Source organism: Tamandua tetradactyla, chromosome 12, assembly GCF_023851605.1.
Source record: "Tamandua tetradactyla isolate mTamTet1 chromosome 12, mTamTet1.pri, whole genome shotgun sequence".
Lineage (NCBI taxonomy): Eukaryota > Metazoa > Chordata > Mammalia > Pilosa > Myrmecophagidae > Tamandua > Tamandua tetradactyla.
The window spans coordinates 36,155,668-36,178,013 of record NC_135338.1 but is presented as its reverse complement, the minus strand read 5'-3'; the positions used below and the strand labels follow the sequence as shown (position 1 = coordinate 36,178,013).

The 22,346-nt window shown below is 44.0% G+C and overlaps 2 protein-coding genes across 5 annotated transcripts in view; one reads left to right on the top strand and one right to left on the bottom strand.

Moving 5' to 3' along the window:
• Positions 1–1,726: 1,726 nt before the first annotated feature.
• The window catches only part of LRRC74A (leucine rich repeat containing 74A), a 39,475-nt gene continuing 18,855 nt past the window's right edge, over positions 1,727–22,346 (bottom strand). The window contains exons 9-14 of one of the 4 annotated variants that reach the window (XM_077123159.1): positions 21,927–22,121; positions 19,467–19,562; positions 17,228–17,374; positions 5,891–5,998; positions 4,949–5,031; positions 1,727–2,624 (exon numbers count right to left, since the gene is read on the bottom strand). In XM_077123159.1, the coding sequence (XP_076979274.1) occupies positions 2,600–2,624; positions 4,949–5,031; positions 5,891–5,998; positions 17,228–17,374; positions 19,467–19,562; positions 21,927–22,121 (654 nt within the window). In that variant the 3' untranslated portion in view covers positions 1,727–2,599. Of the gene's footprint in view, positions 2,625–4,948; positions 5,032–5,890; positions 5,999–16,479; positions 16,991–17,227; positions 17,375–19,466; positions 19,563–21,926; positions 22,122–22,346 lie in introns of those variants that run through there. The other 3 variants (XM_077123156.1, XM_077123155.1, XM_077123158.1) reach the window with 3 other exon arrangements.
• Positions 19,987–22,346, top strand: part of ANGEL1 (angel homolog 1) — a 74,626-nt gene continuing 72,266 nt past the window's right edge. Inside the window, exon 1 of the mRNA XM_077123147.1 lies at positions 19,987–20,119. Coding sequence (XP_076979262.1) covers positions 20,099–20,119 — 21 coding nt within the window. The 5' untranslated portion in view covers positions 19,987–20,098. The remainder of the gene's footprint in view (positions 20,120–22,346) is intronic.

Genomic DNA, 22,346 nt, shown 5'->3' with positions numbered 1-22,346 from the left:
GAACCCTGGCTTCAAGGGCCTTCCGTTTGGGAGGACAAAGCATTAGCACTTGGAGAGCACCTTGACGTGTGTGACAGATGTGAGTTTCAGCCGACAAACTCCCTATGGCATCTCTCTCTTTTCTCTCTTCATCATAATTTTGATTCTGAGCTCCTTTTCCACCCAGTGATGGAAATTCTACTTCAAGAACATGCCCAGGCCTCTGTCTCTCAGCCAACACGACAAGCAAACTCACCACCCTACCTGTCTATGTGGTACATGACTCCCAGGGGTGTGGACCTTCCTGGCAATATGGGACAGAAATCCTAGAATGAGCTGGGATTCAGCATCAAGGGATTGAAAAAATCCGAAAGGGGAAAGAGAGAAATGAGACAAAATAATATCAATGGCTGAGAGATTCCAAACAGAGTCGAGAGGTTATCCTGGAGGTTATTCTTACGCATTAAGTAGATATCACCTTGTTAGTCAAGATGTAATGCAGAGGTTGAAGGGAACTGCCTGAAAATGTAGAGCTGTGTTCCAGTAGCCATGTTTCTTGAAGATGATTGTATAATGATACAGCTTTCACAGTGTAACTGTGTGATTGTGAAAACCTTGTGTATGATGCTCCTTTTATCTACCTTATTGACAGATGAATAAAACATATGGATTAAAAATAAATAAATGATAGGAGGAAACAAATGTTAAAATAAATTTAGTAGATTGAAATGCTAGTGATCAATGAAAGGGAGGGGTAAGGGGTATGGTATGTATGAATTTTTTTGTTTTCTTTTATTTCTTTTTCTGAATTGATGCAAATGTTTTAAGAAATGATCATGATGATGAATATATAACTATGTAATGATATTGTGAATTACTGATTATATATGTAGAATGGAATGATCATATGGTAAGAATGTTTGTGTTGGTATGTTGGTATGTTTAATAAATAAAATGAATTAAAAGAAAAGAAAGAACATGCCCAGGGTTGAGCCAGTGATTTGAGTTTTCTGCTGCACTCAGGTATCGGGGGCATCCCCGTGGTCATCGGTCATCTGTCCACACTGATTGCTGGTGGCCCACGGTCCTCGCCTACATGGCCCGTCCCAGGGCTGCTGCATTCAATGCCGGGCTTGGGGCCGAGGAGCTTTGGCGAGGCTGGGCACCCAGGCCAGGGATCCAGCTTCCCGGCTCTCTGGGTCTTGCCAGAGAGCAGTCTGCAACATGTGCCCTGCCATTGGCGGGACCGACCCATCAGTGCAGGGGAAGCACCTCTCAGTACACCTGTGACCCCTCCCGGTCTTCCCCCCCCCCGCCATGTTCTGTTCCCAGTTAGCTCAGGCTGTGGGAAATGAGAGCCAGGGAGGGATGAAGTCTTGCTGGAAACTTCTTCCCTGGCTCTAAACACCACCAAGGCTAGGACCTTTAACAAGAAAGAGAAAGAGGACATTTTGGCAGGAGGACCTAAATTGTTTTAAATAATGATTCTGGCCCATGTGCAGCTGCAAGGCCTCAGCATTCACCTTCCCCCTGCCTTTGGTGAAGCAAAGAGAAACCCAAGGGCTGGTGACGTCCTTCCTTCCCAGATGTCTTCTCGTGTGATCCACAGGGTTGGTTCCTAGATATGGCCTTCCCCCAGCCCCAGGCTTTCCCAGCTGCCCACCACTTGCCAAAAAATAAAATAAAAAAATGTCAGGTGAATATATTTGTTCATTCAACAGATATTTATTGAGCACCTACTGTGTACCAGGCACTGTGCAGATACTACTGAGGGGCATGAGACAGTTCCTGCCCTCAGTGGTTCACAGCGACAGCTGGTGGGTTAATAAAAACGCAGGTAATAGGCGTGAAAGCGAACACGAGGCACCGTCTCCACCCACCTGACCTGGGCATGCTGTTCTGGGTTATTCCTTTTCTATTTTCCCTAAGCTCTTCCTAAATCCCCAGCTTCCCGAAGGAATTTATTTTTTTATCTTTTTATCGTGAAGGAATTTTAGAAAGAAATTCAGAATTATAGGCTCCTAGAACAGATTGGGAAACTTCTATCTTGGTTGTCCCAGTTTTCCAGTGAAACCAACGAGGCCCCAAGTCTCCATGGCCAATCAGTGCTGGGGCCCCAATCAGGCACCGGGCCCCCTGGTCTCCCATCCTGGGTTCTCTCTACGTGACCCTCCAGCACCTGTTTCTAAAGGCCCTTGACCTCGTTTCCACAGCATTTGTTCCTTCTGCCACTGTCTCCCGCACCTTGGAAATCTCTACCCTTGACGCAGTTTACAGTCACCATGACAACGGCTGTTGTGTACTGACCTCCTCTCACCACTCTTTTCCTGCCACCTAGCAACCACACTGCATTCCCAATTTGTGTTTGAGGCACTTAACGAGGCTGTTAGGGATGCATCCCACTGAAATCAGGGGCTGCTCCCCTGGTGCAGGGCACACCACCAGCAGCCCAGAGGCTCCGAGGGCTGAAGCATGCTTTATTTGCTTGCTCACAGCTCCAGCCTTGGCATAGGTCCACCGATGTTTCCGCCACTTCTTAGCCTTCTCCCTGCCACCATCTGATTTGCCACTTGTCAGGACTTTTCTCTTGCTGAGACTTCTTTCCAGACCAGACCTGTTGCTATGATGTCGGCGATTTCAAGTAACTGTTTTGAGGAGGTAAGGGAATAACGCTGAGCACCAAGCCTCGTGGTCGATTGCTGAGAATAGTACGACACGTTTGAAGTCAAGCGAGACCGTTTGTATACCCAGCTATCAGCCTGGCAGAAACTTGAACATGGGTAAGGCCCCGTGTCGGCCCAGGGAGGGGTGGAACTCTGGTTTACATTGCTGACAAGAGTGAAAACTGATTATGGAGGGCAATTTGGCAGTAGCTTCACATTTTAAAATGGGCCATCCTTTTGACCCAGCAATCGTGCCAGTCTATTCCTCTGAGTCTATCTTAGAGAACCACCTGCATGTTTGCAAATGCTTATATGTACCAGGGTATTCGTGACAGCGTCATCTGTAATTGTAAAAAATTGGAAATAACATGAATGTCCATGTACATGAGATTAGATTGCAAGACTGCTGTACTGTGGAAAACTAGGTGGCACTTAAAAGGCTGAGTTGTACCTACATGGAAAGATCACCGAGACAGTCTGCTAAGGGAAAGGAAGCTACAAGGCATGTGGTAGTATGATTCCATTTAGGATAAATGAGAAACTCTACAGGTGTGTGTATAATAATACTATGTAAAAAAAAGCTATGTATTGTGAGTTTACCACATGCCCAGTAGTATACTAAAGACTTTAGAGGCATTTGATCCTCGAACCTTTTCTAACTTGTGTACTATTATTGCTCCATTATACAGATGCAGAAACCGAGGCAGAGGGAGATTGGGTAACTTGCTCAAGGTTCCACAGTAGAGGAGGAAGGTTGGGGAACTTAGGTGGTCTGGCTTCAGAGCCCATGTGTTTAACCAATATATCAGACACACACATTTTGTTTCAAGTACATGAGAAAAGGTCCTGCCATGTGGCACTGACACTGCCTATGTGAGCTCTTAGGGAGATAAAAGAGAATCTTCATTTTCTCCTTGCTATACTTCTGTGGATTTAGAAATTTTACAAGTTGCTACTATTTGTAAAAAAAATTAAAATAAAAAATATTCGTGTAATAATAAAAGTGATAACCCCACTCTTCCATTACAACTAAGAAAGCAGCAGTGTGTGGTCCAAGGGGTGACCGTTCTGCCTCTCAATGCCACAATGGGCAAATCGGGAGTTTGTGTGCCTCCAACAGGAGCTGGCTTTGGAACCTAGCCTTGCAACCTCCGCCTTGGGTCCTTCTCTCCATTTTTCCAAGGAACAAGAGATGTCACTTTAGGGAGGACAGGCGGGGGTCACGGGGCAGACAGACAGAGGCAGATGAGGCGCAAAGGGAGGATGGCACTCCAACCTCCACCCTTAATAAGCAACAGAAGAAGGTTTGGAGCTGTGCCAGCCTGCTCTTCCAGACACTGAGATGGGCAAAGGAAAGAGGTATTGGAAGAAGGAACACATGGGGGACCTCTTTGCACTGGGACCTGATGGGATCCTCAGACTGCACAACCATGCTTGGATGGGAGGCAGCAGTGTCCTGGCTATGGGCCAGAAGGTCAAGCACGGTGGTTGAGAGAGTGGGTTCTGGGGCCATGTGGACCTGGGTTCAAAGGTCAGTGCCACCCCTGTGCAGCTATGAGATCTTTGCTTCTCTAAAGCTTGGTTTCACCATTTACAAAATGGGGGTGACGGTAGTCCTGTCATTGGGCATTGGGAGATTCAGACCCCCGGCCTGTTTGCTGAGGAGCAAAGTACTTGGCACATGGTAAGGGCTTGGTGGGTATTGGTGGCTTTTTCCGATCTCTTTAAGATCGGGCCTAAGTCACAAGTTGCCCCATTCCCTGAGATACAGCAGAATTGAATGATCTACAGCTCCTAATGGCCCCATGCTGCCTCACACTTTGGTACTTGGTACTTGCCTTCCCTCTGCCGAGACAATTACCCCCCTTGTCTGTGTCTGTCTGCTTTGCCAGACTCAGCTGAAACAGCACCACTTCCATTATAAGGGATGCCTCCCGTTTGGGCCACCGTGGTGCCCAGCCCATAACTTCATTACCCTTCTCACCGCAACATTGTTTCCTTGTCTGACCTCCTATTAGGCTGGGAGTCCTGGGGCTACAGCTCCTTTTACATATGTCCCAGCAGCCAGTACATGCTGGGGGCTCAGTAAGCACTGCTAAAGGAGGGAACTGAAGGTGAGAATGAGGGTAAACAGTGGGATCGGCCTTGGAAACAAGGAAAGACAGCCAGTTGCTTCACGGTAGGTGAGCCTCTAACTAATGGAAGGCAGACAGAGCAGCCCCAGGAGCTCAGGGCCTCTAGTAGAGAGATGGGAGGCTGTAGGAGGCAGGAGCTGGAAGGGGAATGGCCATTGGGCCTGGGCTGACCTGAAGTTCACCATGCCTGTCTTCTCATCCATCTTCTTTATCAGCTCCCTGATTTGGTGTCGGTTTATAGGTACTTTGTTTTGCTGAGGAGGTGGATGGAACATGTGAAGTTACTGAACCCCCTGTTCATCTTATCTCTGCCCACCTTCTCCCCCTACCCCCCGCCATGGTTCCACTTCTCCTGGGATCATGACTAGCAAGAGGGCTCAGAGGAGAATGGGCCCATGACGTGGAGGAAGAAACCCCCTGCCCATGGGTCACTGCCCAGACTCTTGGAGGTCTCCCTTCTCCAGGGAGCAATAAGGATGAAGGACATGAAAGGTCACATGCAGTGGGTGGTCACTGGAATGGCAACATGGTGAAGGTCATTTGAACTTTCCTGCTCCCTAGTCCCAGCCAGCCTCTTCACTGCAGACCTGGTCACTGAATGTCTTATCCACCCGTGCCTGGGCCACCTGTCAGAATCTTACACCCCAGAGTCCTATTCTCAAGGGCCCAGTTCCCCACCAGGACTGCTCAGGTGGCCTTCAAACTTGCATTTCATGGGGATCTTAAGGATCATCACCATCTGGGGTGAAGAATGAAGAATTTCAGGCATGACAATGGGGCCCAAGATGGGAATATTGGGGCTTTGGGATATGGTCTCTTCTCTTGCTCCTGTTATTATCTTTTCAGTAGCTAAACGCAATGGGGAGAGAGACCTACAAGATGAAGAACATGTGTCTTCAGGTGGCATCTTGTGTTATCTGAAGCCTCAAGCCCTTTGACACAGTGGCGTGTTGAGGGAGGTATCAGATTTTCCTCCTAGTCTAGACAAATGAGGTGAGCTTCTCACAGACAATCCCAGGAGGCCCAGTGAAGTGCTCTCTCTGACTCAGTCTCTCTGCCTGTCTCTTGCACACTCACACATCACAATGCTGCAGCCACCGGGGATCAGCCTACCTGTATCATAGCTTTCCGGAACTCGCCCACAGGCATCTTCATCGTCCCATTAGGGTTCAAGCTCTGGAAGAAGTCCAAGACAGTGATTTTCTGCTGGTCTGTATAGCTCTGAGAGAAGCAGGAGACACCAGAAAGTAAATATTTGTCCTTCTAACACCTTTAACAACAGCCCCCTTCAGAAAAAAAAAAAAAAAACAAAAAACGGGGGAGGGGCCACAGTGGCTCAGCAGGCAGACTTCTCGCCTGCCATGCCAGAGACCGGGGTTTGATTCCCGGTGCCTGCCCATGCAAATGAAGTAAAACAAACAAAGAAACCACAGCCCCAACTCCCACCAAAGGCAGCCCAAGCTCCCAGACCTAGAGAGGGGACTTGTAAGAACACAAATGTAAGGGGCTTGGGTGTCCTATAGGTTAACAGTGGTTTAAGATCAAGAGACCTGGTATGGAAAGATCAAAGGTGATGGTGGAATTATACAGAGAAGATAGGACTTAATAAATGAATATGAATGCTGAATCATTAAATTGATATCTCGTTTAGTCTCCAGTACTTTAGAGCAGCTAGAAGTAAAAACCTAAAATTGTGAAATTGTAACCCATGTCAAAGTCTGAAATATGCTCTACAACTAATTGTGGTGCTGTGCTTGGAAATTTATAGCTTTTTTGTATATATGTCATTATTCACAAAAAAAATAAGGAAAAAAAGTTGATTGTGATGATAAAAAAAAGTATTTAAGCTCACTAGCTTCCTATATTCTGGAGCAGCTAGAAGGAAAAATCTGAGAGGATCGTATGGTAGCCCATGACAACCTCTGGGATCTATCCTGTAACCACTTTTTGAAGAGTGCTTTGAAAACTATTGCTTTTTTATTTCTTTGCTTTGTATATATATATTGCAATAAAAAAAAGTTAAAAAAAATAGATCAAGAGACTGCACAGGCTGAGACAAAGTTGTACGACAGGATGATTCTCGTGTGTATGCCCAGTTTCAAGAACCCCCCACTTCTCAGTGAATAGATCTCCAAGCTGTTGTAAAGGTGGAAGATCACAGACAGTGCTATTAAGCTCCTGCAGCATCAAGGAAATAAGGGTTGTTGATCACACCTGCACAGAAAATTTCATTTTGAAATAATCTCAGCTAAGATTAGTGCAGGAGATACACTACGGGTGGTGGGTGGGCTGCTGTCAGCTCGGAGATCAAGTGATCAAACCAAAGCCATGTACCAAACCTTGTGAGGGGTTGTACAGATTCCAGGAATTCGTAGACTTCTTACAGTTCTCACGTAAATGCTCACATGGAAATGTACTTTGTTAAAATACTTGAAAATAAAAGTTTCATTTCAAAATGAAGGACAACTTTAGATTCATGGAAAGAAAATGAAAAAATAACACAAAAATCCAATCCTACAGTCCAAAGGTACCATCTTGGTGTGTGTTCTACTATCTATTCTTCTAGCTCTCTCTCTCTCTTATTATCCACATATCTAACATCTATCTTCTTTCTACTGCCTATATATATTTTTTAAGTTTTTTTTTTTTTTTACTTTTTAAACTTTTTTTTAAATTGTGAAATATAACATGTATACAAATAAGCAAAAAGTTTCCAAGTACATTTTAACAAGTAGTTATAGAATAGATTTTAAAGTCTGATACGGGTTACAGTTCCACAATTTTTCATTTTTTCTTCTAGCTGCTCTTAAGACACTGGAGACCAACAGAAATATCAGTATAATGATTCAGCAGTCATACTCATTTATTAATTCCTGTCTTCTCTGTTATATTCCTCTTTCTCTTTAAATAACATATACACATAAAAGCAATGAATTTCAAGATACATTGCAACAGTTACTTAAAGAACAGATTTCAGAGTTTGGTAAGGGTTATAATTTCACAATTTTAGCTTTTTATTTCTAACTGCTCTAAGATACTGGAGGCTAAAAGAAATATCAGCATAATGATTCAACACTTATAATTTTTTAAGTTTTTATTTTGAAATACTTTCAAGCTCACAGGACAGTTACAAAACGAATACAATCCTATTCAGGGCACCCCAAGAACACTCAACTCCCAGATACCCAGATCCACCAGTTTTAACATTCGGCCACAGTTGCTGTTTCATTCTTTCTCTCAACCCTTCCACTGTCCATCTACATATATATCTGTCTTTTTATCTATCAGTCCATTTTCTGAACACTTGAGTGTAGATTGCATACATCATGCTCCTTGAATTCTTATTGCTGCTGTGTGTATTTCCTAAAAACAAGGATAGTCACTTATGTAAACACCTTAAGTGCAGTTTCCATATTCTAGAAATTTAACATGGATATAAAGCTTACAGTTTATATTCTATTTTTTTTTCACATGTCCCAGTAATGTTGCTTTGAGCCTTTTCTCCCCCCTTTTAGAGCTCATCAGGATCACATATTGGTTTTAATTGCCATTGTCTCTTTAGTTTCTCTCTCTCTCTCGCTCTCTCTCTTTTTATCATGGGAATAACTATAACAGAAACTTTTCTATCTCAAGCACTCCCAAGCACAGCACTGAATGGACTAATCAGTCACAATATTGTGGTATCCTCACCACCTTCCATTATTAAACATTTCTCATCTCCCTGTCAGAAAACCTATACCTATTAGGTATTAATTCCTTTTTCCCACTGTCCCTGGCAATCTGTACTCTAATTTCTGTCTCCATGAGCTTACATATTCTTTGATATTTTCTTTGTAATTATCAAGAGGCTTAAAATTAACATCCTAAATTTAACAATCTAATTAACTTCAATAGCATACACAAACTCTGTTCCTGTACCCCTCTGTCCTGCCACCTGTATAGTTCTTGTCCAAACTTATATGTTTATACATTATGAGTCCAATACCACTGATTTAGCATTACATTTTATGCATTTGCCTTTTAGACCCTGTAGGAAGTAAAAGGTGGACCAAAAATGCAATACTATTAGCATTTCTATTTACCCATGTTGTTACCCTCATCAGAGATCTTTATTGCTTCATGTGGCTTTGATCTGTTTTCTATTGTCCTTTCCTTTCAACTTGTAGAATTCTATTTAGCATTTTTGTATGGCCAGTCTGATGTTGATGAACTCCATCAGCTTTTCTTTATCTGGGAGTGTCTTGATCTTTCCCTCATTTTTGAAAGACAGTTTTGTTGGATATAAAATTCTTAGTAGGCTTTTTCTTTTTGCTTTCAGCACTTTAAATATGTCATCCCATTGCCTTCTTGCCTCCATGGTTTCTGATGAGAAATCAGCATATAATTTTTATTGAGGATCACTTGTTCATGACACATTGCTTCTCTCTTGAGGTTTTCATAATTTTCTCTTTATCTTTGGTATTTGAAAGTTTGATTACCATATTCTGCAGGGTGGATTTATTTGGGCTTAGCCTATTTGGAGTTCATTGAACATCTTGAACATCAACTCATCTTATTGTTGAGTCTGGGAACTTGTCAGCCATTATTTCTCTCGATATTCTCTCTTCTTCCTTTTCTCTTTATTCTTCTGGACTCCCTCGATGTATATATCGGTACGCTCAATGGTGTACAGGTTGTTCAGGCTCAGTTCATTTTTCTTTCTTCTTTCTTCTTTCTGGTCTTCAGATTAGATGACTTCAATTGTCTTATCTTCAAGTTCATGAATTCCTTTTTTGGCCAGTTCCAACCTGTTGTTGAATCCCTCTTTGGAATTTTTAAAAACTTTTTAATTGCATACTATAACATATATACAAAGCAAGGAAAGAAAAAAGCAATAGCTTTCAAAACACTCCTCAACCAGTAGTTACAGGAAAGATCCCAGAGTTTGTCATGGGCTACCATATCATCATCTCAGATTTTTCCTTCTAGCTGCTCCAGAACATTGGAGGCTAGAAGGAATAAATATATTTTTTATCATCACAGTCAACTTTTTTCCTTTTTTTGGTGAAAAATAACATATATACAAAAAAAGCAATAAATTTCAAAGCACAGCACAACAATTAGTTGTAGAACAGATTTCAGAGTTTGGTATGGGTTACAATTCCACAATTTTAGGTTTTTTATTTCTAGCTGCTTTAAGATACTGGAGACTAAAAGAAATATCAACATAATGAATTAGCAATTATACTCATTTGTTAAACCCTTCCTTCTCTGTATAACTCCACCATCATCTTTGATCTTTCTTCAAATCTTTAGGGGTATTTGGGCTATGCCCATTCTAAGTTTTTCATGTGGGAAAGGCCGTCAATAATAAGGAATAAGGAGATGGAACTAGCTGATGTTCTGGAAAGGATGACACCTCTAGGTTCCAGGACTTATCTGGTCCAGGGACCCATCTGGAGGTTGTAAGTTTCTGGAAAGTACCCTAGTGTATGGAACTTTTGTAGAATCTTATATATCACCCTAGGTGTTCTTTAGGATTGGCTGGAATGTCTTTTGGTTGGGATTTGGCAAGTTATGATAGGTAGCAATGTCTAACTGAAGCTTGTGTAAGAGTGACCTCCAGAGTAGCCTCTCGACTTTATTTGAACTCTCTCAGCCACTGATACCTTATTCACACTTCCTTCCCCATTTTTGGTCAGGATGGAATTGTTGATCCCACAGTGCCAGGGCCAGACTCATCCTTGGGAGTCATCTCCTATGCCACCAGGGAGACTTTCATCCCTGGATGATATATCCCATGTAGGGGGGAGGGCAATGATTTCATGTGCAGAGTTGGGCTTATAGAAAGAGAGGCCACATCTAAGCAACAAAAGAGGTCCTCCGGAAATAACTCTTAGGATTATCTATAGATAGGCTAAGCTTCTCCGCTACATACATAAGCTTCATAAGAGCCTCAAGGTCAAGGGTTTGGCCTATTGATTTGAGTGTCCCCTGTAGGGAATTTTAAATTTCTGTAACTGTAGCCTTCAGCTCTGCTTAGTTACTTCTCATAATTTCTATTTCTCTATTGATACTCTCTTTGTGTTCATCTATTATTTTCCTCATTGCTTTCAGTTCTATGTCCATGTTTTCTTTTTTTTTTTTCTTTTTTTATTAACGGAAAGAAAAAAAAAAGAAATTAACACAACATTTAGAAATCATACCATTCTACATATGCACTCAGTAATTCTTAACATCATCACATAGATGCATGATCATTGTTTCTTAGTACATTTGCATCGGTTTAGAGGAACTAGCAACACAACAGAAAAAGATATAAAATGTTAATATAAAGAAAAGAAATAAAAGTAGTAGTAATAGTAAAAAACAACAACAACAAACAAACCAACAAGCAAACGAAAACAAAAAAAAACCTATAGCTCAGATGCAGCTTCATTCAGTATTTTAACATGATTACTTTACAATTAGGTATTATTGTGCTGTCCATTTTTGAGTTTTTGTATCTAGTCCTGTTGCACAGTCTGTATCCCTTCAGCTTCAATTACCCATTGTCTTACCCTGTTTCTAACTCCTGCTGAACTCTGTTACCAATGACATATTTCAAGTTTATTCTCGAATGTCCGTTCACATCAGTGGGACCATACAGTATTTGTCCTTTAGTTTTTGGCTGGATTCACTCAGCATAATATTCTCTAGGTCCATCCATGTTATTACATGGTTCATAAGTTTATCTTGTCTTAAAGCTGCATAATATTCCATCGTATGTATATACCACAGTTTGTTTAGCCACTCTTCTGTTGATGGAGATTTTGGCTGTTTCCATCTCTTTGCAATTGTAAATAACGCTGCTATAAACATTGGTGTGCAAATGTCCGTTTGTGTCTTTGCCCTTAAGTCCTTTGAGTAGATACCTAGCAATGGTATTGCTGGGTCGTATGGCAATTCTATAGTCAGCTTTTTGAGGAACCGCCAAACTGTCTTCCACAGTGGTTGCACCCTTTGACATTCCCACCAACAGTGGATAAGTGTGCCTCTTTCTCCGCATCCTCTCCAGCACTTGTCATTTTCTGTTTTGTTGATAATGGCCATTCTGGTGGGTGTGAGATGATATCTCATTGTGGTTTTGATTTGCATTTCTCTAATGGCCAGGGACATTGAGCATCTCTTCATGTGCCTCTTGGCCATCCTTATTTCTTCTTCTGGTAGGTGTCTGTTTAAGTCTTTTTCCCATTTTGTAATTGGGTTGGCTGTCTTTTTGTTGTTGAGTTGAATAATCTCTTTATAAATTCTGGATACTAGACCTTTATCTGATATGTCGTTTCCAAATATTGTCTCCCATTGTGTAGGCTGTCTTTCTACTTTCTTGATGAAGTTCTCTGATGCACAAAAGTGTTTAATTTTGAGGAGCTCCCATTTATTTATTTCCTTCTTCAGTGTTCTTGCTTTAGGTTTAAGGTCCATAAAACCACCTCCAGTTGTAAGATCCATAAGATATCTCCCAACATTTTCCTCTAACTGTTTTATGGTCTTAGACCTAATGTTTAGATCTTTGATCCATTTTGAGTTAACTTTTGTATAGGGTGTGAGAGATGGGTCTTCTTTCATTCTTTTGCATATGGATATCCAGTTCTCTAGGCACCATTTATTGAAGAGATTGTTCTGTCCCAGGTGAGTTGGCTTGACTGCCTTATCAAAGATCAAATGTCCATAGATGTCCATGTTTTCTTTAGATCTTTAAATATAATTAAGGCTGTTCTTAAAAAGTCTTTCTCTGGTATGTCCTAGGTCTGACCCTTCTCAATGATGGTTTCTAATGCTTTCATCTTTTCCTTTGCCGGAGTCCATTGCTTCCTGTTTCTTTGTATGTTTTGTAATCTTTTTGTTGAAACCTGGACATTTTGATATTTTAATATGTTAATGTTGGATACTCTGAAGCATCTGTTCCTTAAGCTAGCATCCAGCTAGTGTTATGACAGAGATCTCCTTGAATGCCAGGAGCCAACAAAAAATAACTGAAAAAAAGGAGAACTCCCCTTTAGAGCTAGGCCATACAATGAATTTGGAGAATAGCTCCAGGCAAAGCATGAGCTCCCTCTCTCCCCCCTCATCTCTTCTGTACATGCGTCTTGTCTTGGGTGTGAGCATGTGGCTCTAGGAATCCCCTCTTTACAGTGACATAAATATCCCTCTTCTTTAGGAAACAGTTTCCTCAGGCCCTGATATATAGATTAATAGATACTGTCCTGATAGATAGTCCTAGTAGATGACCCCCAGGGCTCAGCCCTTGGGGCCCTGCTCTCTTCCCCTACACAGCACCTTCTATAGAACCATGAACTGCTTCTACATGCAGGGCAAGCTCTGGGATGGTGAGTCCCTCATTCTACTGCCAGACAGAGTGGGCCAGACACGTGCTTCCAGCGTGTGCAAAGGGTAACTCTGCTCCCTCCAGAACTGGGACCAGGGACCTACACTGGCTCCCTGCTGATCCAGTGAGGGTGGAGCTGAGGCAGCCAGGTCCTCATGAGATCCTATGGTTTTAAGTAGCCTTTTTCTTGATTCACAGCATGCCCTGTTATTGCAATCCTTTAACTACTTTCTGGAGTTTTGACAAAGAAGTTTTTGCCAGTTCTTGCTGGTTGTTCAAAGATTTTATAGGAGGGAACCAAGCCCTGAAGTGTCTCATTTCACCTTCCTAATTGGGGTGGGGGCCTGTATATACTGTCTTATAAAATGCTCTTTACACTGTCCTAGTACATTGTGAACCCCTTTTTAATGTCATAAAAATATTCTCTTGGGGTCCTTCTCTAGTATCCTTTCTGTTTCTCTTTGTACCCACTCTCAAAAGCCCCCAGGTAAGGCCCTGCTTTCCTAACAGACATTTCTGTAGATGACTCCAGGGCTCAGCTCTTGGGTGGCCGTCTCTCTTTCCCCACACTGCACCTTCAGGAGCGCACTCTCACCCTCCTGGGGTGCCAGTTTGAAACTGTTATGCACCCCAGAAAAGCCACGTTCTTTTAATCCTAATCCAATCTTGTGGGGGCAGACATATTATTTAGGGTGGGATCTTTCGATTTGATAGTTTCCATCAAGTTGTGACCACGCCCATTCAAGGTAGGTCTTAATTAGTTTACTGGAGTCCTTAAAAGAGCTCATGGGGAGAAAGAGTGCTCAGAACTGATAGGGAGAGCAGAGAAATTAAGCCAAGGCACAGACATTTGGGGATGCTAAGCTAAGAGATGAAATCCGGAGTTTTCCCTGGAGAAGCTGAGAGCCTACATACGTTTAGAGTGAAAGCCACTGGAATCAGGAGCTGAAAGCAATGAAACCCACGAACAAAGGGCCAGAAGACATCACCATGTACCTTCCCATGTGACAGAGGAACCCGGATGCTGCCTTTCCTCCAAGAAAGTATCCTCTTGTTGGTGTCTTAATTTAACAGCCTTAAAACTGTAAATTTTTAACCTCAGAAATCCTCTTTTGTAAAAGTCAATCCATTTCTGGTATATTGTATTCCGCCAGCATAGGCAGCTGCATTTCAATTTCTGTGCCCTCAACAGCCATTGGACACATCCGTTCTGACATCCCCCTGGCACCTCCTTCCAATATATCCAAAGTCTATCTCATTCAGCTCAATTCTGCAACCTGATACCGCGTTCTGTGGCAGATGCTCTGGGAGCTCTCTCAGCACCACTCCAGCTCCTTCATAGCATGCCTCTCTGTAATACGGAAGCTGGAAAGCTAAAAATAAACATTTCCCAAACTGCTGCTAGGGGTCGGAATAGGAAGGGTTTTGCCAAGCAGTTGTGTAAGACGTAGGTGTGAGATGTGCGTGAGAAGTCTGATTTGGAGAGCAGCAGGCTGTAGGAAGTTGTGGTGGTGGCTTCCTCACTCAGTGGTTGATTCCTGATTGAGCAGCTTCTTGATCACGGCAGAAGTAGCATCTTTCTGGTCACCTATTTTGGGTTTTTGGGGAATCTAAGCCAAGAGTTTGGTTCTTTAGTCTTCCCAGTGTTTCTTAGCCTATCTCCCATAGTAAATTCCTTTGTGCTTGACCTACCTAGAGTGAATTTTGTGATTAGCAACTAAGAACTTTGATCAGTGGAGGGGCTTGTCATATGCTCGGCACTTTGGTAGGTGCTGCTGATAATATCCATCATGGTCCCTGCCCTTGAGTTGTGATGAAAGCAGAAAGCAGGGGGCTATGGGAGCATAAGGCAAGGGCAGTTCACTAGGGAATCAGAGAAGGGTTCCACCAGGAGGTGACACTTGAGTAGAGATCTGGAGAATGAGTAAGAATGAGTGAGACGCACCTTGGGTACTGGGAGAAGAGTGTTTTAGGCGGAGGAAACTGTACATGCACAGGCCAGCAGTTCAGAGAGAACATGATACAAAGAGGAATGGGGAGAACGCCAGCGGGGCTGAAGTGCACAGAACGAGGAGACAGAGTGGGGTGGGCTGAGGATGGACAGGTTGACAAGGCCAGATTACAGCTACTTTCCCCATCTGCATTCCCCTGTCATTGGCAATGTTACCATCTTACTTGCAGTTCTTTGGGTTTGAAATTTTGGGGTTACTTTTGACTTTCTCCTATCATCACAGACCCCCCTTCTCCCAAAAACACACACACACACCATGAACCCCACCATCCACTGAGTCCTGGAGATGTCTCCATAATGATAACTCTTACATTGTCCCTCCACTCCCTTTGTCATTCTCAGCCAAGTTATCATTCCACAGCTGGGTGATCACGACAGTGTCCTCACTGGTCTTCCCACTCTCAGCTTATCAGTTTGCACGTCTCATTGCCAGAAAATCATCCGTCAGTCCTGCTGGTTTCATATCACATCCTCTGCTCAACAACCCTTGCTGGCTCCCTATTCCCTATGGAGTCAAAGGGGAACTCTGAGCCCCAAATCTGAGAACACCACGTCCATTCCCAGCCTCCCTTTCCAGTCTTGACTTCCAGGCTTCTTAATGCCAGCCTTCTACTGGAGCCGCTCCAAAACACACTGCCTGCAATCTCCCTCTGCACCTTTGCTCCTTCTCACACCTTACTGCTCACCTGAAACTTTCCCACTCTTCAAGGCCTCTCCCAAACCCCACCTCTGCCAGAAAATCTTTTTTTTTTTTTTTTTTTTTGCCTAGTTCTATGGTGAATGTTTAATTTGGGTTCTGATTATCTTTGCTGTCTTTGTCACTTATTTGCCATTTATCGTGAGACACTTTCTTTTGGTAATTACTGTGTCTGCCCCATCTTCGCCCGTAACAATTGGCTCACGGAGGGAAGTTTTGCACTGCAGGCCTTCTCCGGTCTCTATTCAGAGGTTTCTTTCTATGCTGTTTTAAAACAAGGGGTTCGGTCCCCTGCTTTGCATCAGACCAGCCATTCCTATTCACTGGAGAATCCCTCTTCCTTAGTGAACCAAGTTTCCCCTTAGCTCCATCTGAGGTCATGGCAAAAATATTTAAACCCCTTTGCCTGCTAGAACTTTGCACACAACAATTATTTTCATGCAAGAGCCCTTTTATTTAGTCCTGGAAACGGAGACACAAACGAACCAGAGGCAGGAAGCACATGGTGGGGCCCAGACCCTGCAGCACCTGCGTTTGCACGCATCCTCCTTGTCCGGCTCCTCACCTCACCGTGTGGGCGCGAGGCCAGGGATGGAAAGCAGCAAGCCTGACTCTGCAATCAGGAATGGGTGGGCACGATCATCCCTTTCAGCTCTAATGTTCTCTGATTTTTAAATTTCCACTGTCATGTCTGCCTCTGTGATTTCCAGAGACAATCTAAGAAAAGACTCTGGCCAGGTCCAGGTTACCACTAGAAATAAAGGATTCAAGTGTCCCTTGCCAGTTGAAGCCACCAAATAGCCATTCGTATCTCAGTGGTCTCTAGGCATGTTCACCAGCTGTCAGAAAGAGCCAGCATTTATTGGGTATGTATTATATGCCAGGCATTGTTCTAAGCACTTCACATGTTTTATTTAATTTAATCCTTACAGCAACCCTATTGGGGTGGGGACTATTATTATTCCCATGTTACAGATGAAGAAACTGAGGCACAGAAAGCTTCAGTGCCTTGACCTGGTGATACATTAGTAAATGGGGAAGCCCGGGTGGTAGAATCCATTCCATTCCAGCTCTTTCCCCTTCAGCTCATTCTCAGCTCTTCTCTCGCTCTGGAGTGAGGAAGCATGGCTGAGAAATCTGGTATCTTCAGGGAATAATCTAGTGACAAAACATGAGTGCATTTAGTCAAGGGACTAAATTTTTTTTTTTTTCATTGTACAGACACCTTGGAGGTAGGGAAACCCTGGGTAGCTTATTTGAAGCCAAAGTCTCCCAGGAGAAATGAGAGCCCTCATACATTGCTGATGGGAAATGGAAACTATTTGTATAAGAATAAATATGTAAACAGGAAAAAAAAAGGCTCCCAGAGATTCCAAGAGGAAAGCAGCAGCTCACCTGGATCAGTTTCAAGGGGTTTGTCCACAGTATAATGGTTTTCTTGCTAGAGGAGCCTTGCACGGCCTTGTATATCACGTCCAGCTGGGGGTGAATTGCATACACTCCATCCAACATTTTCAGGAATTGCTCAGACACCAGCACGTTCTGTCATGGGGGGAGATGGGAACTGTGATTGAGAGGACGCCACTCTGGCCCTTGCCCCTTGCACCTAAGCCAAAGTCAAAATGTTTTGCTTTTTTCCAGTTTGTTCTGTCGTGCTGCACCTGGACTGGGATAGTTGGGGGTCTTTTTAGAGCTTGTGTTTTGTTTTGTCTTTTAACATGTATTTATTTATTATTATTATTTTTTACATGGGCAGGCACTGGGTCCCCGCTTGGCAGGCGAGATCTCTGCCTCCTGAGCCACCGTGGCCCTAGAGCTTGTGTTTTGACTTATAAGTTTCTTATATAATTTTGAACAGGGCTTGTAATAACTCAGCCCTGCTCCCAGAGGGCAAGCAGAAGTGTCTCATGGGACAGATGAGATTCAACTATGGAGCGGCGAGACTGGCGTATAAACGAGTATCTCGAAATGACCATATCTATATGAGTGTTATTTTCAGAGCAGACACACTGGGAAGATGGTCCCTTGTTCCAACAATCCCGGCGTGGCCCAGGATGAATTGGGAAAGCCTCTTTAAGGAGGTGAATGCCTCAGTGTCCCTTTATAAGCCATAGGAGAAAGTAAAAGCTCTGTGAAAGAATGTTTAACCAAACCTTTCCTCAAACAGCTTGCTCAACCTGCTTCATTTTTCGAATGTGGTTCTGAGTGTCTAATGGCTTTTCCAAGAGTTAAACTCGTGCTTGAGAGCTGAAGACTTAACCTCCTTTGTAGATAGTCTAGAGAAAGTTCTAGAAGCATCCACAATGGAGGACTTTCAACATCGTTTAGAGTTATGGCAGCTTTGTTGACCAAAGGGAGGGAAAGAGCGAATGGAAATCTTTTTATTCTGGTAGGCTTGTTCTGTGGCAGTGTGATCACAGCGCGTGGGCTTATCTGCCATCTAGTGGCCGCACAGCACCACTGCTCAAGTTCCCCCAAACACGCCAAAGCAGTGCCCAGGTCCACGCCTCCCAGCCGCCACTTCAGGGAAAAGAAGCAAATGCCGTACACATTTGAACCTGTGGCTAAGACTCAGCGGCAGTGCTGGGCAGGGGCTAAGGCAGCATCCTGGATACAAAGTCAGAGCCGTAGGAAGGCGGGAGAGAAGTTTTCAGAGGAGAAAGTCCTGTAAAAACGAGGAGTCTGGGGTAAGGAGGAAATAGTAAGGGAGTAAAGTGAAAAGAACAACAAGTATGTTTTTGTAATGTTCCATAATGTGGCAAATATAAATCCAAATTTTACCTATCATTCAGTTCTAAGGAACCTGGGTTTAAATATTCAGATATCATCACTGATATAATTGTAGGGCACTAAAATAGTCATAACAAAACATCATATTTGTGTAGTATTAATAAAAATGTAGAAAGGCTTGGGCGGGCCACGGTGGCTCAGCAGGCAGAATTCTCGCCTGCCATGCCGGAGACCCGGGTTCGATTCCCAGTGCCTGTCCATGCAAAAAATAAAATTAAATTAAAAAATTAAAAAACGTTGAAGGGCTTGAACACTGCACATTTATAGAACTCTAGAATACAAGGGAAAAGCCCTGGGTCTATGCTTTGCTGTGTTTCTTACCTGCTGTGCAGTTTTGGGCAAAGGACCTAACTTCTCTGATACAGTCATCTCCTTGGGCTTTCCTTCTTCATCCAGAGATTTTTTTTTTTTTAACCCTCAAATACTACTCTGAATACAATATGCCAAGCCATGAAATGGAAATACAAGAATGTATATATTTTAACACCCAGATTCTAAAATCTTGTGATTCTGGAACCATTCTGAAATCAAGGGCCATCCACCAGCAAAGTTGATCGTAAATAACCTTTGTTTGGGGGTCCCCCTGCCTTCCTCTTTGGTGTTTCCTTGTCTCTCCTCTGAGGGTCACCCTCAGGTGATCAGGTCCTGGACTCCCGTAAACTGTTTCACGCTATGATGTGGTGGACCGAATAGGCTCCCTGCTGAAAAGACTCCTGGAGAGGAGTGAGATTCCATGGAACATTTGTGTAAGGGTCTGTGAGGGGCACAGCTGCTGGCACTGGCCATCACAGCAGGCATGGTGACTGCCATGCCCTGGGGCAGGCAACCACCATTTATCACTTACAGAAATGTCAAGCTCTTCCATCCTGGATTTGGGGTTCCTCTTGATGGACATGATAAGTAAAGTAGCCCCATCCATACTCAGAGGGTTCAGGAAAAGCTGTGGGAAAAGAGGTGACACAGGAGAGGGCTGAGATGGGGACAGGAAAGACCGGCTCCGGGCATGGATTCCATTTCTTCCCACCAGATTACAATCTCTGCCTTCTCCCACACTTCTCTGTAAGCGTCCGTCTCTGTGAACATCCTTCTGTCCGCCCACCCATCCACTCATCCATCTATCCACCCGTCCACTTACCTGTCTACCTCATCGCTCATCTACCCATTCATCCAACAGACTTGTATTGAGGGCCTGCCATGTGCCAGCCACCGGGTTAAGCACTGAGAGACACCCAGGCAGATATGACAAGGTCTCTGCCCTGAAGCAGCTTACATTCTATTGGAAGAGATAGGCGAGCAAGCAAATGGTGTCACAAGTGTGACAATGGCAACGGCAGAGGTCACACAGAGTACTGCAAGGGGCAAGGAAAGGGGCGTCTGGTACAGGGGAGGAGACACCTGAGCTAAGCCTTGCAGGACTAATGGAGATTAATTAGTTAGGTCTGAAGAAGGGGGGACAGGACCAGAGGAGGGAATAAGATGTACCCCCAGGAGACAAAGGTGAGTGAGGGCCAAGGTGCAGAGGGATGAAAGAGTGTGACGTGTTTGGGCAATAGGAAATGTTTTGTGAGGCAGGAGCAGAAAGGATGAGTCTTCAGCTCACTAAGGGCCCTGTGGACTCCGCGAAGGAAACAGGTGTTATTTAAATGGTGCTTGGAGCTGCTAAAACATGTAAGAGATTAACTGCAGGGACCAAGGGGTCCAATCGCTCTGCCTACTGGTTACGTGGCTTTGCATCCATTCTCTGAGCACTCTGTGCCTATGCATAGGAACACAGGCTGCCCTGAGGATTAAATAAATCAAGCATTCAACAAGGTGCCTGGTACATAGTAAGCAGCCAATGGATGTTAGCTATTATCATTGGGAGCTTTCAGCTGGGTAGTTTCATGAGGCTTTATTAAATACCTAGTACTTGTCTGGCATTCCCCAGGCTCTAATGTTCTCCGGGGAGAAAGGACAGGTTTGAGTCCTGTCCTGGGGCTTAGCATCTAGGGCCCCATCCTTGACTCACTTCCCAGTGGGAATCCGTTTAACTTCCAAGATTAGGGAAAGGAAGGCTGAGACTGGATGTGAAGAGCAAGACGCTTCTGGTGGCAAAAGTTGATTTGGCTTCAAGCTATGACCAATCTAAGAGTTACCCTTTAAACTTTTTTCTTTTACTTCTAAAAAAATCCCCAACAATCAATGGACTGAAAAACAAAGAAACCAAATTGCATTGATTGCACCTGGTCATAAAAGTCAGCAAAGCCTCCATTTTCTCACCTAAGTGGAACTAACAGAGCCTGCTCTGTAGGGCTGGGTGATGAATAATGAGGCAAACCACATAATAGGGCATCTGGCTCATGGTAGGAGCCCCAGAAAGGGAAACTATTAATATTCTCATTCTTCATCATCTGTTGCCCAGACGCTATTTTACATTAGCATCTGTAAGCAACGGGGTATTTATTCATTTATTCAACAAATATTCATCGGGCATCTACTATATGCCCAGCACTGTGCTGGCACCAGGGGTATAAACATGGTCAAAACCAACCACAGTCTTTGTGGTCATGAAGCTTTCACACCAGTGGGACAACAGACGTTAACCAAATGGCCACTCGAATGAGGGTGTAATTAGAAACCGTAGTAAAATCTGCATGGAGGAGTGAACTTAGTTCTGAGAGCAGATAGCTCAGACTGAGGATCCCAGGACAATTCCCTAAGGAACACTGCTTGAGTTGTGCTCTGAAGCAGAGTAGTAATGAAAACAAGTGGAGGGGAGCAGCAGGGAGAGAAAGTACCCTAGGCTGAGAAAGTAGTGTGACAGAGACCCTTTGCAGGAAGAAAGGAGATGAAAGGAGATCACTGATGTTTTGTATGGACAGAAAAGGAAAGCATTGGGTAACTGAGGCTGGGAGACACACAGGGACCAGAGAACTGGATTTGAGCAACAGGAAGATGTTGGGGAGGGGAGGGTTTAAGCTGGAAGAGAGTAGATGGGGTGATGTTACGAGGTCAGGTTTGCATTCAAAAAACACACTGTGGCTCAGTGTGGAGAAAAGCCCAGTGGAGACCCCCATAGGAGGAAGGGAAACTGATTAGAAATGACTGCAGTGTGCCCAGAGAGAGACTGAGAGGTGAGGGTGACACTGAGTTCACAGCAAAGAGAGAGTCAAGAATAAACACATAAAGTATAAGGTAGATGTTCCCAACAATTCTTTCCAGCAATATCCAGACTCATCACCTGTTGCCCCCACCACAAAACACACACACACACACACACACACACACATGCATGGCTCGTTCCCATGGTAGGTGAAGACTTTACCTTCAGGCCTCTGAGGTGTTCATTGTATTCCAGCCCTCTGCTGATTCTGGCGGCTCCTTCATTGCTGATGTCGTTGCTGCTGACATCTAGGTAGGTCAGGGAGTTGTTGAGTCTGAGGACCTCCCCTAGGGCCATAGCCCCTTCATTCCCAAAGCCATTCATGGAAAGATCCAGCGTCTGCAGGGTCACATTAGCCTCCAGGGAGAAGGGAGAACAGAACTAGCTTCACAGTTGCACATGGCTTGTCCATGCAGACTGGCCCCGATTGCTATCCCCTGTTGGCATCTAGGCTGGGCCCTCAGAGCTGCCCAGGAGAGGCAAAGGCTCTGCCAGATCTTTCCAGGTCCCACCCAGATGGGCTCAGAGACTCAAGTAAGGGATTTCTTTTGCATGCTGGTCATCCCCAACCCCTTAATGAAA